A 17,940-nucleotide genomic window follows, 5' to 3' on the forward strand; every position below is an offset into this window, starting at 1 on the left:
TCCTTGGCCAGTTCAGATTTCCACCTTCTGTGTTGCCAGAACAGGCAGCCTGTGACGCCTGCTTTTGCTGCTGCTGAAGTCCCTCTGGAACGAAGACTATACATGCCAAATCCTTCTGTCGCATATCCCAGCTCTATAAGCTTACTCCTGAATTGCTCCCTAATGGTGGTGTAGCTCAAGTGACCAGAATCTCTCAGACTTTCTTGGTTTTTATAATGCCTTTAAAGACTAATGCATTACTGTTCAATTGCATATCCGCCACAGTCAAGTATCGTTCCAACATAGCTACGGGACTGGTTGAGGAGTCTGTTCTGACAATCAGTACTTTGCTTCCTTGTCTGAATGGCTGAATGGGTATGTCTTCCAGTGTTGTGGCAATGATAATCTAACCACATTTTGTGCTATCTCCATATCGTATGCTCTAATATGCATGGCTTCATCGCATCTCAGGAATCTGTCAAACACCAATAGGCTAATAGTAGTTGTTCTTAAGTTTGCAAGGGTTGGGAAAGAATTGGCATCTTCAACCATATCAGCTAGGATTGGTACAGTTATCAGCTTCTTCTTTTTGCACCGGCTTAGCATGCAACCATTTCAGGCCTTGAAGAATTGTCTGCACAAGTGGGTTAGTGGTTGGGGATTCCAGTTTTGCAAAATGATGCACCCAAGTCAGAGCGTGTACAGCCTCTTCCACTGCTGACTTTAATTGGAGCCGATTGCTAACTCCCTGCAGGTAAAGTACAATATGACGTGCACTGGCCAGAAATACTGGCAGCTTGTGTGCGATAGCCCAGTTCCTCCAGCAATGGTAAGTTTCCTGGGTGTATTGAGATTTCTTTGGGGGGTAAAACTTGTATGGCTGTAACAAACTGGGCAGGCCTTCCTCCCTCAGGAAATATGACTGGACAAAATGGGGCTGAAGGGCACTTTGGCATTATCAGGGTCCCATGCTTTACACCTTTGCATGTGTTGGATGATGTGAGAAATTAAATAAACTGGTGGGCAAACCAGTTGTTTTCTTCTGTCCAGTTGGTGGTAAAGGTATCAACCCCTTCATAGCCTGGGTTGCAGAATTAAAGCATGGAAGTTGTGTGTTGTAGTAGTTTGCAAAATAATCAATTGTGTGGGGCCCCACAGACTATATAGTTGCCTAAATGTATCACCAGCAAGGCTCCAGTCATCACAGTGAGCTGTTTCATTTTTTCCTCTTGAGATCTATCTCTATGTGTATCCGTCGTGCCACAGAAATTGAAAAAAAATAGCTAGAGCCTCTTCCTGTAAATCAGGCTTCCTGCTCCCTACTGATAATATACGTACAAAATTTTGATTGTCAGTAAACTATCGTACTCTCTCATTGGCCAGTTTAGATTCCAGTGTGTCGAGTATCAGTCTGATAGCTCTAAGCTCACGCCGAGTGGGCTCTTAGTGGATTCCTTATGCGACCAGGGGCCTTGGGCTATGGGACATTGATGATGTACTGTAGCCAGCGTAACGATTGTCACTGGCATCCGTGTAACTGTATACCACTCTTAAGGTAGAATTCCCCACCCAAATATTTTTCCCATTAAACCTCTGTATTTTGGTGTTCCAAATTAGGAATTCTGCTCTAGCTTCCTCTGATAATGGCAGTGCCTGGGACCAACTGACTCTGGTATTAAGCAAAGCATACAATCCCCTAGCCATTAACCTTGCTACCGGTCCTATTTCCATTGACATGAAGATGATTTTTCCTGTAAGGCGGGACAGGGTCCAGCGATGTTGCTTGCTATCTGACATAGTTGTGACTCGAGGGCATCAATTTTCTGTTGTGGGACTGAGACTATGCCTTCTGCTATGTCAATTTCAAAGCCAGCCTAGCACATTGTTACGATGGGGTCCACTTCAATTTTTTTGATGTTGGTAATGAAGCCTGCACTACAGAAGTCCTCCTGGATTTTCTTGCTGGCCTTCTGTGCATGTCCACCATCTGCACCTGCTGTGATGCCATCATCCAAATACACTACTACTGTTATGCCTGGATTTAGCCAGTACCTTACTAGGGGTCACAACAGTTTGGTGAACAGATAACATACTGTAGCTTGGCCAAAAGGAAGTACACAGAACACGTAGAATTGTTTTGAGAGGCCTTGACCCCAAGAAAAACCCTATGTTTTTCCGGTGAGAAGTTCAGGGTCACCTTCACCTACTGTTGGCAAAATTGTCATCCAGAGGATAGCAATGGATGCTATTTATCATAAGCACTGCTTAACAGGGTTTTTTACTAGGTACAGATCTAGCACGCGCCAAAAAAAAATGATTACTGGTGAAACCAAGCTGTCATTTGAAGCCATAGCATTTGCAGAACTTATCTCATACATAGAAGTAATAAAGGAGACAGAAGGCAGTATCATCAAGCTCTCCAATTTAGTACAACTGTACAAGTCTCATCTTGAAAAGCTTGGAGAAGACATTTCACAACAGATGAATGCAGCATGACTTAAAGAGAAACTTCTTATGCAAATTCCTAATCTGGAAGCTCATAAAAGCAAATATGAAGTCATTATGTCATTCAAGGAGAATACTGGAGATACCCTATTGGAGGCAACAAAGAGGAATCAAGACAATGATGCAGTTGTCCTCATGCGTGCTGCTGAAATAATCCAAAATGAGATATTTCATATCTAATGGATCCTTGCTTGATGATAACCATTCCACTTCTCTATTAGCATTAGTACAAATGATACTTGGTGGAACTAACATTGAGAAACAAACAGAGAACAACAAGGAGGTGAAAAGTGCTGCTATATCTATTACCCAGCTCTTGACATTCAATGCAGTGAACTGTAGCAGAAAAAGCAGCAATGATGTATGGCACAATGTGGACCAAGAAACAAGGCTTCCACTTTACCTAGGGCTTCTTGTTCATAACAAGACAAGGAAGCAAGAATTGATTGACATTCTATTTAAGAGAGGTTTATCAGTATCATACAACAGAGTGCTTCAACTGTCTACAGATATAGCAAATACTGTTATTGACCAGTATGAAGATGATGGGGTTGTGTGCCCAGCAATCCTGAAAGGTCTGTTCACACTAGGAAATCTTGACAACTTAGACCACAACCCTACATCTACATCAGCCCACACTGCATTTCATGGCACTGCATTGTCAATGACACAGCATGTCACAGATGAGAGTGTAGACCTTGAACATCATTGGAACAGACCATTACTCCATGAAGGAATTGAAAAATCTAAAACCATTAAGCCACTGATGGAATCATACTGTGAAATTCCACCAGCAGCACTTCCTGTTGACAAGCCATCCCCTCGAAATACTTCAGGAAACACTACCGCTCAATGTGCAAGACTTGAATCTGATGAAGCACAAGTTTCTTGGCTGAGAGAGGTTGTCCAGTTGCTGCAAAAAGACCAGCTTGATCACGGCGGCTGTGCTTTCTAAAACTGCGGCTGTGCTGGCTCCCTTTTTATACTATTCACTAGTTACGCCGTTTCCTCTTGTCCAGCTGCGACATTTCTCTCCAGGCTGTCTAGCTTTGTGAACATCTCATGGCAGCTCTTGTCGTGGGCACCTTAAGTGATTCCAGGTTCCTCAGGATGGCCTTCATTTGCTGTTTCATCTCATCCATCACTGGTGTGGTAAACTTATATGCGGAGATCATTGTAGCTGTAGCTGGTGATTAATGGCACGCTGCAGCAATGAAATAGTATTACTAATTAACTAAGAAAAGAAGTAGTAGCCTTCACACTGTTGCAGCTAGTAGTCTAGAATGATATGTATTCACACCTTAGACTTTATATATATACTCACTCACATGACCCACCACACAACACACACGCAATTGGGAGATTATTTTCTGTCTAATTCACAAGTTCAAATGACATAAAATAATGTGTCTTGATCAGTCAGCAGAAAATTCATTTAAGTGCTGTATATGATAAAACTTCTTGACTTACCTCTTTATGAAGATCAACTTGTTTCATTTCTTTCCTAGAAGTCTAGGAGACCAGATATGCTATTTCTGTTGTTTTATGCCAGTATAGTTTATTGTAAAAGGCATATTCACTGCATCTTGTGAACTTGTTTAACCTGCCGTATTTCAAACTGATATGAACAAATTGATCACCTGAAAGAAAACCTTACCTGTCTGGAAGTTTTATACAGACTTTAAATAGTGATATCCAACCTCGTATTGCTAACACAGGGCTGTATAACCTTCTGTAACAACCAATACTTACTTTCATCAAGTTATCACTAAGCGAAATTTTGTTCCTGGATGTCTGCGTTTCTAAATAAAGTTTATTTCAGTTTATTTCGTTTTGTAACTAGTAGGTTATCATATTTCAAAGTAAAAATTTAGGCATCGGATAATTAGAGACAAAAGGTATTACGGTCATGGCACCTGTTAGCTGATTCAGTTAATGGTGTTTCTGCGACATTGCAGCTGGGGTTGAGTTGGCTTCAAGGTGTAATAGGTTTTCAATGGTGCTGATTTCGAATCTGACAAGGTATTCCAGTTAGGTACTCCATACACAAATGTTTCACGGTTTTCCTTTCTAAGTTGAACTGTGGCTACCCGTGCCTTCACTGTTCACTACTAGGTGTCACTCTCCGTTGACACTCTGTGCCTATCCACTCTATAAAGAGCACCTGGTCATTGTCTTTGATTCTTCGGTCCTTCTTAGCATGGACTGTAATGTTGATCTCTACTATCTTTCCATATATCAGTCCATGGGTTCATCAGGAAATTTTTGTGTATGCAACATACGCACATACCACTTTTGCTACCAAGTGTGTGGCTTTCTAGTTTCTTCAAGACATTTTGGTGTGCACAATGTACTGTACGTACAGCTCAACTGACAATGCTTGGGCTTGCTCAGGCTCACCCAAATTACCTTTTGCATTATAATTACATCAATTGTGTAATTCATGAGTTCCCAAATACCCTGTAGCATACATTGCACTGCTAGAGTTTCTAATAGAGAAGAATAGTGCAGCTGTATGTGCATTTAAACTGGTAAAAACTATAGACAGTATTCACAAAGAAATCATAAACGAGACACTTAAAATACGTGTGGAAAGAAGCCATTGCTACAATTCAAAAATATCACGTTTTGTTTTTTTCCTCAAGACCTGGTACAGCAGCAGCACATTTGTGGCTATGTGGTAATCACCAATGGATGGGTAATAGCATACTAGAAGTACAACCTCGTAACTGGTCTACTTTTTGATATTGCAATAGAACTTCCTATCTGTTCACCCACACATATCACAATATGGCGGGCACTGTTGTGAATATTTCAAAAATCAGACCAGCTACTCCATTTTGCTTATAGTATGTCGTTATCGAATTAATAGACTATTGTCATACTGCTACGATTTGGTTTTCTCTCTACCTCAGGTGTCAACAAACTATGTGCCAAAACGAAACAATTTTCAGCACATCTTCTCACCATCACATGTGCACTGAACAGCCACTTAATGGCAGTGCAGTAGTCGCCTATCAATGGAGAGTTAAGTATCACAAGGATATGAGTGTAATCAGTATGGTTTGTGAGAAATGATCATGGAGCCCGCCAAGTCCCTACACAAGATGAAACGTTCCACTGCTACATCAGGAAGTACAATGTTGATGCTTCTAATATGTTGTTACCCAGTCATAGGTGGTTATTACATGTCTCTAATAAATGCCCCACATGCCTTAAATAAATGCCTCACTTGTGATGTCACATGAATACACTCTATTAACCACAAGGTTGCTCCTACCACACAGGTTGTTTTTAATACATACAACATTTGATAATGAGATTTTTGTGTGCATACAGTACACACATACATAATATTTTAAAGAGATCTGCTACACTGTGCATACCTGTCCTTTGGGGTGTAACTAATCACTGGACTGGACTACTGGACTGGAACACTGGACTGGACTACTGGACTGACATATTTTTGGTTTTTACACATTCTGAGGTAGGTTTTATTGAGTCTTGCTAGCCAAGGGCCTTCAGAGAACTTGCAGTCTGCTACTAAAATGATGAGTGTGAGGAGTGGAGTAAGCAGAAACTGACTTCTAGCAATTTCTCTTCTATTTATTATGTTCTTCTACAGTATATACTCCTTATCAGTATGCTGCAGGGAATGTGCTAGTTATGGTTAACCAACAATAATGTCTTGGAGATAGAAGCAAGCTTGTAAATTTGGTCACATATTGTAGTAGTACACCAACCAGCACATGTAAGAACTAATCATGATAGCAGAAAATACCTACAGTTGTACAATGAGTTTGTACATTGCATGTATGAACGAACTTAGCTACAGTAGTCTTAGGAAGGATAGGTTGTGTCCCAGGGGTCTGAGCTATTTAGTTCAAGGATACAGTGTATCATAGGTAGTACAAATATAGTAAAATGATTTTTGGTTAACTATTGCTAGATATTACAATCTCCAAAACACAATACTACGAAGTGTATAAATGCTGTAGAGCATAACAAGTAGTGAGAAGTCAGTTTTTGCTTACTCCACTCCTCACACCCATCATTTTAGTAGCAGACTGCAAGTTTTCTGAAAGCCCTTAGCTAGCAAGACCCAATAAAACCAACCTCAGAATGTGTAAAAACCAAAAATATGTCAGTCCAGTGTTCCAGTCCAGTAGTCCAGTCCAGTGATTAGTTACACCCTGTCCTTTGTTTGGCTGGGGAGAACACATGTGGTACAACTAATAATGTTTATAGAATGTAGCAGTCAGCAGTGATACTAGTATCAGAGTGTATTGGCTGTTGACTGTTTTATTAGAGTATTTGAGTATCTTGATCTGATACCATTGACTATGATTTTGTGTTCTCTCTAAACTTGTACTCACGCACTGACACACACACATGCACACACACACACACATACACACACACACACACACACACACACACACACACACACACACACACACATGCACACGTATACACCAGCACACATGCATATACACACATTCATAAAAACACATTGCCATAGATTTTTCTTACTGAGTTTTTATGGTTTTGAGTGTCTAGTGGTCAGAAAAGTTATAGTACATAATTAATTGTACCTGTGGCTAATACATTTGACGTTGTCCTTCTCTAACTTTGTGTGTACAACCTTAAGCTGTCATGTGTGCAACTACCATCTTATCACGTGACATGATCTTGCTATTGTAAAATGTGTGAATCTTGGTTATAATTGTATTCAAGAGAAAGTAACAGAATTTTCTGTGATGATTTGTTACTTCGTTGTGGCTAGGTGTTTCTCAATTGATTAGTAACAAGATTAGTAACTTCCTTACTTGTTGTAATAAAATCACTTTATATTCAAGTCATTACAGTAATTTTGTTAACGCATTACATTTGTAAAAATAATAATATGCAATACCCAAGTACTCAGTTAAGTACTCAGTTAAGGATTTTGGTACTCAGTTGGTAAAATTGTTACTCGAGTATTTGTTAAGATCACATGACATACATTATTCATCTGCCATGTTCAACCTGTTACACAGCATTATGAATCAAGAACTGTTTGAAAAGCACCTCTGTAATCAAAGTAACTACGTACTATGAAAAATAAGATAATTTGCATTATGAAGGGAAGCCATTGTGTGCTACCACCAAATCGGCACCTTTCACTGTCAGCCAAGATGAATGGGATATAAAGGAGGATACTGATAAGTCCATGTATAAAGTATTGCACGTACTGCAGTATGCCAAAAGGCACCTCTCGGGCCAAAGCAACATTGAACAATGAAAAAATCAAGCCCTGTAGTCTTAGCCATTTTCGAGTTATGTTTGTCTGAGGGCATCGGTCAGTCAGGCAGTCAATTGGTAGAAAATTCCATAACAACTGCATTTCGGGTCGATCTGAAAGCTTGTTTGGGCTTAACCAATACTGCCTCATTGTTGTCAGGAAAGTTGAGGCTGGTTTTTTGGGTGATGTTTTTTTGTGGGTCACACCTACACCTTTGTGGTCCCTACTATACAGTACTATTGTACTGTATGATACTTTTTTATTTGGTACACTACATGACATATGTACACAACTGTTCTATTAGGGAGACTGCGTATGCTGTATTAGAGTATCACGAGTCAGCCTTTCACCTACTAGGGACGTGTCACTATTTCATATTTTTGCTGTGGTAGCTTATGAATACAGCTAGACCAATAATAACATGTGATTGAGTAAATAGATCATTTAGAGGTGTGGTCTCGGTGGTTGATCATTATTAATCACCAAGATTGCATTAATAGATGGGGCCTTGAACCTATTGTGAAGTTACAGGTATCTATTGAGCATAAGCACTTAAATAGTTTTGTAGCACTAAATATGCTGCTCATAAAAAATGTTGATATAGAAAATTAATACCCTTATATGGTTTCAATGCATGAAGAAGGACGAAGACCAGCCTGATTCAAGATAAAATGAAACACTAGGTGCAGAGGGAGCACACTTGCTGGAACCCCTAAAGGCACATGCCACTGGTGAATTTGTTATTGTGGTATAAAATGGTGGCCATGCGCTGCTTCATTTGGCTTTCAGCCTTGTGACTATGGTCAAACAGGCGAACAGGCTGGAAGACAGAAATTAATAATTTTTTATTTTTTTTTAAATTCTGTATCCGTAAGTGTTTTCTTGTTTTTAAAGCTGTATTTGGTTAGATGGACTAGTGTTATTCTGTATAGGTGATTTTCATCGCGTAAGATGTCTCTAGGATGATTTTAAAAGTGGCATTTTAGCCGGCGTGCGTGACATTCGGGGAGATGCCTGCTTAAACAGTACTACTGTACTGTTTGATATAGAGCATGATAATAAATATTGGATATTGTTACGTATGTGCAGCCTTTAAGAAGAATATATTCATTCTCACCCGGTGAGCATGTACCAATTTCACTGCAATTTGTGTCAGTTATGTTTGCATGTACTCATGTGCAAATTATATGGAATTACAGTTAGCACTGCTGTATTTGAAATATACATAGTCTGGTCACAGTAATAATATGTGACCGGCTGAGCAAAAACCGGTCATTTTGTACATTCCTCAAATTCCATTTTATTGTATCTCTGTAATCTATAGTAACAAAAGAGTGGACAGCCAAAATTTCAGTCTTTTGTGGTAAATGGTCTTGTAGTTATAACACTTGACAGTTGGAACCATGATAAACTTGATTTGTACAGCAACAGTACAGGAAATAAATTACAGGCACTTAGATAATCAATCATAACTTACGATTAAAACAAGCTACGAAGATGGGACATGGCTCAATCTGTGCACCATAAGCTGGCAAATCAATCAATGTATAGTGTTTTCCCTGTACTCCTCCATGTTGACAGAGAAGAAGGCCATTCCAGCTAAGAAATGATGACAGTGAACACTGTTTTTATTACATCATAAATAAGCGTGCATAACTCACGTATCCTTTGCTGTGGGAACACAGAACAAAGATTTTCTTACTCTCCCAGAACAGGTGAATCCATTGGAGTATAGGTTGTATTTAATTGAGTTTAATTTCAGTGCATACAAATGCAATTAAAATATTCATATAGCATGCTTATTATTACCCATTGTATTTCAGTATGGTTTTATGACAAAATAGGATTTTGCGAAACGGCTGGTTATCACTCAGCGGGTCACATAATGTTGGTCACATAATGTTGTTTATTCAGCGGGTCACATAATGCTGGTTATCACTCATTTGCATGTTGTTTATTCCTACAGGGTTCCTTTGATGACTTCACAGAATCGTCAGTGATGTTGTTGTTTGCCTTAAGGCATCGTAGATACTACATGAGTGCAAGTCATCAAGAGTTCAGTAGTACAGTGAGTCTAATGTTAGATGAAGAGGAACCACCCAGTACAACATTCTATGTACCACCACAGTCTTCTACTGGTGAGGTGAAACTTTCCTTTGCTGGAGATATTATTGGTGAGTTTCTAGAATATTATACCCACCTAAGTGTGTAGTGTGTGTGTGTGTGTGTGCGTGCGTGCGTGCGTGCGTGCGTGCGTGCGTGTGCGTGCACAGAACATGGATGGGTGGGTAGCCCATGCACAACTCAATTCCTTGTAACCTTGTAGATTTATTTAGTCCAGCTTCATAATTATATGCTTCTACCATTGTAGCAATGATGCTACAACATTTCGGGTCCAATGGTATCCATTATGGAGAGATTCACAATCTTGTTTGTGTTGTTCACTCCTTACAGGTCCTTTACCAAAGGGTCACAATCAACATGAACCATACACACCACATGATGTTGAATTTTCAGCTGTTCTTCCTTATAAGGTAGAAATGATAGATGGTGAAGGATGTTTCTTCTTACTTGAAGGCTCACCTGAACAACAAGGAGCTGACATCACTAAAGTACAATTTTCTAAAAATGATTTTGTTCATGATTTGAACAAGTTAATAGCAATGGAATCAAGTGGACCAGTGTAAGTATAAGCATTGTTTGTAAGTGTATAAAGCCACTCCTACTGATTATTATGTTTCTGGTGATGTGAAATTCAGTTCTGAACATGGAGGAATTTTGCAAAAAGTAACAATTTAGTGACTACTCAATTAAAGTATATTTGTACTTTACTGACCATTCTATTAGAGTATCAAGACACACGGTAGTGTGTCGTGCGGCCCAAGAAGCCGGCGCGCAACCCCGTGAGTATATTGACAGGAAGAAAGAAAACGCAATTTTCGCACCTCCATAGCTCTGTGCTGCCTTGATGAAGCAAGACAAATTTTGCTGTGTACATTCCCTCCAACTTCAGTACTTCACATTCCAAATTTGAGCGAAATCGCTTCAGGCATTCCTGAGATATGTGACTTCAAAAATTGGCTTAGTTTCTTGGGTTTTTTTTCTTCTTATTTTTCTTCCTCTTTTTGCACACTTACAAAAACTGCTATAAAACACGAACGCGTTATCCGATTGCCTTGAAATTTGGCACACAGAAGGGGGGTATAAAGGTGCATCTCTGTACCAACTTTGGCTGGAATACCATAAACAGGCAAAGAGTTATGAGCGATTATGCACGAAAAATAACACCAATATGTTGTCACACCTACAGGGTAAATCGCGTAAGGGAAGAAGCTAAAAATCGGTGGGTGAATAGGTTAACTATTGAACCTCAAACCTTTTGTGGTTTGAAAGAAATCGAGTTAAAAACCAGGAAGATACAGCAAAAAAATCAACAGTGTGTAACAATTATGCAATCAAGATTAGCTAATTTTTATTATTATTATTATTATTATGCTTGCCACGCCTACCAGATAAACCACTTGGGGTAATGCTTTGAAAATCGCTGTACAGATGGAGTTATCATCTTAGAAAGGCTCTTCAATGGTGTAGAAAAATCAGACTTAAAGCCACGGAGTTATAACACGAAATCCAACTTGGTGTAGCAAGTGCGAGATCGAGATACTCTAATAGAGCAGTCATCCTAATAGAGCAGTCACCCTGAACAGAATTCAAGAGATCAGTTAGAAATAAGTAACCTGTATAGAGATCAGCTACAAACAAATCACCCTGTAGAGAGTTCAGCTACAAACAATTCACCCAGTTCAGACATCAGTTAGAAGAAGTTTTCTTGTAGAGAGTTCAGTTACAAACAAATCACCCTGTTGAAAGATCAGCTAGAAGATGTCACCTTATAGATAGTTCAGTTACAAAGAAACCACCATGTAGAGAATTCAGCTACAAACTAGTGACCCTGTAGATACATCAGCTAGAAGAAGTTACCTTGTAGAGAGTTCAGCTACAAAGAAACCATTCTGTAAAGAGCTCAGCTGCAAACAAATCACCTATACAGAATTCAGCTACAAACAAATCACCCTGTAAAGAGATCAGCTAGAAGAAGTTACCTTGTAGATAGTTCAGCTACAAACAAATCATCCTGTAGAGAGATCAGCTAGAAGAAGTTACCTTGTAGATAGTTCAGCTACAAACAATTCACCCTGTACAGAGTTCAGTTAAAAGAGGTTTCCTTGTAGAGTGTTCAGCTACAGACAAATCACCCTGTAGAGAGATCAGTTAGAAGAAGTTACCTTGTAGATCGTTCAGCTACAAACAATTCACCCTGTAAAGAGATCAGCTAGAAGAAGTTACCTTGTAGAGAGTTCAGCTACAAAGAAACCATCATGTAGAGAATTCAGCCGCAAACAAATCATGTATAGAGAGTTCAGCTACAAACAAATCTCCCTGTAGAGAGATCAGCTAGAAGAAGTTTCCTTGTAGAGAGTTCTGCTACAAACAAATCACCCTGTAGAAAGATCAGCTAGAAGAAATCACCTTGTAGAGAGTTCAGCTTCAAAGAAGCAATCATGTGAGAGTTCAGGTACAAACAAATTGTCCTGTAGAGAGATCAGCTAGAAGAAGTTACCTTGTAGAGAGTTCAGCTACAAAGAAACCATCATGTAGATAGTTCAGGTACAAACAAATCACCCTGTAGAAAGATCAGCTATAGAAGAAATCACCTTGTAGAGAGTTCAGCTACAAAGAAACTATCATGTAGAGAGTTCAACTACAAACAAATCACCCTGTAGAAAGATTAGCTATAGAAGAAATCACCTTGTAGAGAGTTCAGCTACAAAGAAACCATCATGTAGAGAGTTCAGCTACAAACAAATCGGCCTGTAGAGAGATCAGCTAGAAGAAATTACCTTGTAGAGAGTTCAGCTACAAAGAAACCATCATGTAGAGAGTTCAGCTGCAAACAAATCACCTGTAGAGAGTTAAGCTACAAACAAATCTCCCTGTAGAGAGATCAGCTAGAAGAAGTCACCTTGCAGGAAGTTCAGTTACAAAGAAATAAACCATGTAGAGAGTTCAGCTGCAAACAAATCACCTGTAGAGAGTTCAGCTAGAAACAAGTCACCCTGTAGAGAGATCAGCTAGAAACAAGTCACCTTGTAGAGAGTTCAGCTAGAAGAAGTCACATTGTAGAGCTACAAAGAAACTACCATGTAGAGTTCAGCTGCAAACAAATCACCCTGTAGAGAACTCAGCTACAAACAAATCGCCCTGTAGAAAGATTAGCTAGAAGAAGTTACCTTATAGGGAGTTCAGTTATGAACAGATCACCCTGTAGAGAGTTCAGCTACAAACAAATCACCCTGTAGAGAGTTCAGTTACAAAGAAACCACCATGTAGAGAGTTCAGCTGCAAAAAAATCAATCACTCTGTTGAGAGTTCAGCTAGAAGAAGTCACCTTGTAGAGAGTTAAGCTGCAAATCAATCACCCTGTAGAAAGATCAGCTAGAAGAAGTTACCTTGTAGAGAGTTCAGCTACAAAGAAACCACCATGTAGAGAGTTCAGCTGCAAACAAATCACCTGTAGAGAGTTCAGCTAGAAACAAGTCACCCTGTAGAGAGATCAGCTAAAATCAAGTCACCCTGTAGAGAGTTCAGCTAGAAGAAGTCACATTGTAGAGAGTTCAGCTACAAAGAAACTACCACGTAGAGAGTTCAGCTGCAAACAAATCATCCTGTAGAGACTTCAGCTAGAAGAAGTCACCTTTTAGAGAGTTCAGCTACAAAGCAACCACCATGTAAAGAATTCAGCTACAAAGCAACCACCATGTAAAGAGTTCAGCTGCAAAAAACTCAATCACCTTGTAGAAAGATCGGCTAGAAGAAGTTACCTTGTAGAGAGTTCAGCTAGAAGAAGTCACGTTGTAGAGAGTTCAGCTACAAAGAAACCACCATTTAGAGAGTTCAGCTGCAAACAAATCACCCAGTAGAAAGTTCAGCTATGAACAGATCACCCTGTTGAGAGTTCAGTTAGAAACAAGGAATCCTGTAGAGAGATCACCTAGAAGTATCGCCTTGTAGAGAGTTCAGCTACAAAAAAATCACCTGTAGAGAGTTCAGCTACAAACAAATCACCCTGTAGAGAGATCAGCTAGAAGAAGTCACCTTGTAGAGATTTCAGCTATAAAGAAACCACCCTGTAGAGAGATCAGCTAGAAGAAAATTAATTACCTTGTAGATAGTTCAGCTACAAACAAATCACCCTGTAGAAAGATCAGTTAGAAGAAGTTACCTTGGAGAAAGTTCAGCTACATAGAAACCATTTTGTAAAGAGCTCAGCTGCAAACAAATCACCTGTACAGAATTCAACTACGAACAAATCACCCTGTAGAGAGATCAGCTATAAGAAGTTACCTTGTAGATAATTCAGCTACAAACAAATCTCCCTGTAGAGAGATCAGCTAGAAGAAATTACCTTGTAGAGAGTTCAGCTACAAAGAAACCACCATGTAGAGAGTTCAGCTGCAAAGAAATCACCCTGTAGAAAATTCAGCCAGAAACAAATTGCCCTGTAGAAAGATCAGTTAGAAGAAGTTATCGTTTAGAGAGTTCAGCTACAAAGAAACCATTCTGTAAAGAGCTCAGCTGCAAACAAATCACCTATACAGAATTCAGCTACAAACACATCACCCTGTAGAGAGATCAGTGAGAAGAAGTTACCTTGTAGATCGTTCAGCTACAAACAATTCACCCTGTAGAGAGAGCAATTAGAAGAAGTCACCTTGTAGAGAGTTCAGTTACAAAGAAACCACCATGGAGATTTCTGTAATCAATATAATATTATGTGACCGGATTTGCGAAAAGGGGTCTTCCACACACATCCAATTCCGTAACCGTTGGAGACCATAACTCAGTGTTCAAGTAACATATTAACCTGAAAATTTCACCGCGTATTCAGCTATAGTGGTGCTCACCACTGTCCAAAATTCAAGGCAATAGCTCTTTCCAATCTGAAGTTATCAATTGTCAAAGTTGGCAAATTGGATGTGTGTGGAAGACCCCTTTTTGCAAATCTGGTCACATATGTATTATACAGTATATATAATTTGTACATTTACTGATAAAATATTTAAAGTACATCTACTTCATCTTTTCTTCTTCCTGTAGTAAAGAAAAAAACATAGGTTAAAAAAGTCCCAAAGCTGGCCATAGGCCGGCTTTGGGGTATACAAATACAAAAAGAAATGAAATCTAATCCAAAACAGCCAAGCTGTAAAAAAAGTGTGCGGCCCTCAGAAAGGCTATGGTGAAAAAAGATGTGAAATCCAAGGTGGCGGCCAAGAAATGGCTGTGATGGTAGGTTAATGGTAAAAAATTTAATAATGACAATTTAGGTAAATTTTGTGAAGCGGCACAAAAATTCACCTGAATTGTCGTTATTAAAATTTTTACCATTAACCTACCATCACAGCCATTTCTTGGCCGCCACCTTGGATTTCACATCTTTTTTCACCATAACCTTTCTGAGGGCCACACACTTTTTTTACAGCTTGGCTGTTTTGGATTAGATATCAATCTACAAGTATATTGTTCTATTTGTGACCTTCTCAGCGAAAACCCAACTTGTTTGTACAAGCATGCATATTATTGAAAAGACAAAATTTTTAAAAATGTGCATGCTACAAAGAAAAATATGTAAGTTTTATCAGGCCATTACTCAGAGAAGGAGGATAAATCGATTTATACTATACACCATTTTATTCACCTGCTCACGTAGAGTTCAAATATCTTCATTTCCCCAATGGTATGCATGTTACGTGTGTGCAGTAAACGTAAAAAATATTTTTGTCATTTCTTCATCTAAACCGCCTTCATACTCATTATGCGTATGTGACTACAGGGCTGATATGTGATCAGATATGCAAAAAGGGATCTTCCATACACATCCAATTTACCAACTTTGACAACCCATAACTACAGACTTGTAAATTTATATTGCATAAAAGGTAAAAAATGGAGTTATTACAAACGTTTGGTGTAATCACAACAATAGTACTTTCAGAACAGTGATGTAAGTGCACTATAGATTGTGTGCCAAGAACACTAATTCTGTTGTGAGGCTTTAGACAACTTCTCTTTTTTGAAACAATGTTACCTGATGTGCTAAATACCCTTTCAGAAGCAGAGCTAGATGCTGGAATACAGAAATATTTTTTAGCTAGTGCTGCCAACATTGGGTAAGATGACGCATGCACAGACCACCACTTTAGGGGATTAGTTTCCTCATCTACACGAGGTAATCTTCGATTTCTTTCTTCACCTTTTCTGTAAAGCTTCCTACTCCTTCTTCAACACCAGTTGTGACTAGCTTGGCTTTAACACCAGTTTAACCTGCTAGGCTGTACTGAGACGTTGTGCCATGATGAAGCCATTGTGTTGACAACTGCTGTTATAAGGCTTTTGCCACCTGGTATGCATGCCACGCGCCTGGAAGCCACACAATAAATAAGTTAAAACAACCACGAACCTCCACACTAACAACCAAACTTTTGCCACCATAGCAATTGAGAAAGGCTTCTACACTGTGACATGCTGCAACCACGCTGTTTCACCTGTTTAAACTGGATTAATAAGTTAACTTAGTAGCCAGGCGTATCCTGCTATATCCGGTGTACTGGTGTGGTCAAAGTTTGAATATCGTTGTACCGGTTTAATAAGCATACTTCCCAGTACTAATGGACGCCTGATTTTTAGAAGTAGCATCACATCAACTTGTTTTTCCATATACTTGCATATATATTTCCATAATATTATACCAAGATGCTAAATTGCTATACTGCTGTTCAGCCTTGAGAAATACTGTATCTTGTTGTAGAGTAAACCCCTAGGCATTTGATGTAATATTGACAATAACACATATTGTGTGGTATTTCTATTATTAGCAAGTCATTCTGTTATCGCCGTCTACGCTATTTGGAGGCTCACTTCAATCTCCATGTTTTGCTCAATGAAATGAGAGAATTAGCTGCTCAGAAATCTATGCCACATCGTGACTTCTACAATGTCCGCAAGGTATATTGATAACAGTACAGTGATATACAACTGTAGTAGTATGCTTTGTAATAGAGCTGTGAAACTTTACCAGTTAACCAATTAATTGACCAGTTATTTTTATAAATTCAGTTATCAGTTATTTTTTCTCATAACCAGATAACTGATCCCTAATATATATACCCTAAAATGCACGGTTTTCATTCTTAAACATTGGTATCCTGTTTGTTATAAGATTCAGCTTTACATATAGTGGAATTTTGGCTATTACTTTGGCTACTACAAGTATAATCTGATGAACTACGTTTACTATAAATTCTAAGGTGCATGTAGCTTAAAAACTAACTTCAGCATAACAATTAGAGAAAATTTTGTTAACCGGATAACCTGCAGTTATGATTTGCTCAGCAACCGGTTATTATATTCTGTCTGGTTTCATAGCTCTACTTTATAATTCCACTCACAGCTAGCTGCTAAATAGTTGTGGGTATGCCTGGCTTCCTAGAAACTAAATACACTCTGTGTGTTTGTGTGTTTGTTCTGTATCTACTATATTAATCATCAGTAAATCAAATGTATCTGTCTGTTCATCTATCCATCACCTATCTATTTATCTCTGTACTGTCTGATAGTGAAACTGTTGGGTGTGTACATATAAATGTGTGCATAAAGATTATATTGACACTTTGGCTTTAGTGATGGTTTAAATGATGTCATACCAGTAGTGTGTGCCTTGCAGCTATTGTGTGCTCCTGGTTACACTATACTAGTGTTTTTATACATTATTTTAATCCTCAGGTGGATACTCACGTACATGCAGCATCCTGTATGAACCAGAAACATTTGCTGCGATTCATAAAGAAACAGATGAAGACACAACGTAACATGGTGGTCACTAATAAAAATGGGGAACAGCGTACACTGAAGTAGGTGATGCATATGCACAGTGTGTTTTTGTTAAACCAGGCATGCGCTCACAGCCAGACCCAGGCTGGCTGTGGTTGCATGCCTGCATGGTTTCTTGAAAATGTTTTGTGAAAAGTGTATGTATGTACGTATGTAGGATAGTTGCATTTGTGTTTATGTTTGGATTTTCTGTGTTTGCATTGCATTCTTGTAAACTGTGTGTT

The 17,940-nt window shown here is 39.0% G+C and overlaps 1 protein-coding gene and 1 long non-coding RNA gene across 21 annotated transcripts in view; one reads left to right on the forward strand and one right to left on the reverse strand.

Annotated features, from left to right (window-relative positions):
• Nucleotides 1–17,940, reverse strand: part of LOC136256555 (uncharacterized) — a 294,555-nt gene that overhangs the window by 187,655 nt on the left and 88,960 nt on the right. The gene's annotated exons all lie outside the window — the stretch shown is intronic.
• Nucleotides 1–17,940, forward strand: part of LOC136256291 (AMP deaminase 2-like) — a 75,646-nt gene that overhangs the window by 29,726 nt on the left and 27,980 nt on the right. For 13 of the 20 annotated variants that reach the window (XM_066049312.1, XM_066049321.1, XM_066049329.1 and 10 more), the window contains 2 exons: nucleotides 16,702–16,831; nucleotides 17,609–17,736. In XM_066049312.1, the coding sequence (XP_065905384.1) occupies nucleotides 16,702–16,831; nucleotides 17,609–17,736 (258 nt within the window). Of the gene's footprint in view, nucleotides 1–9,734; nucleotides 9,943–10,222; nucleotides 10,452–16,701; nucleotides 16,832–17,608; nucleotides 17,737–17,940 lie in introns of all 20 variants that reach the window. The other 7 variants (XM_066049252.1, XM_066049247.1, XM_066049223.1 and 4 more) reach the window with 2 other exon arrangements.

This window comes from Dysidea avara, chromosome 1 (genome assembly GCF_963678975.1).
Source record: "Dysidea avara chromosome 1, odDysAvar1.4, whole genome shotgun sequence".
NCBI classification, from domain to species: domain Eukaryota; kingdom Metazoa; phylum Porifera; class Demospongiae; order Dictyoceratida; family Dysideidae; genus Dysidea; species Dysidea avara.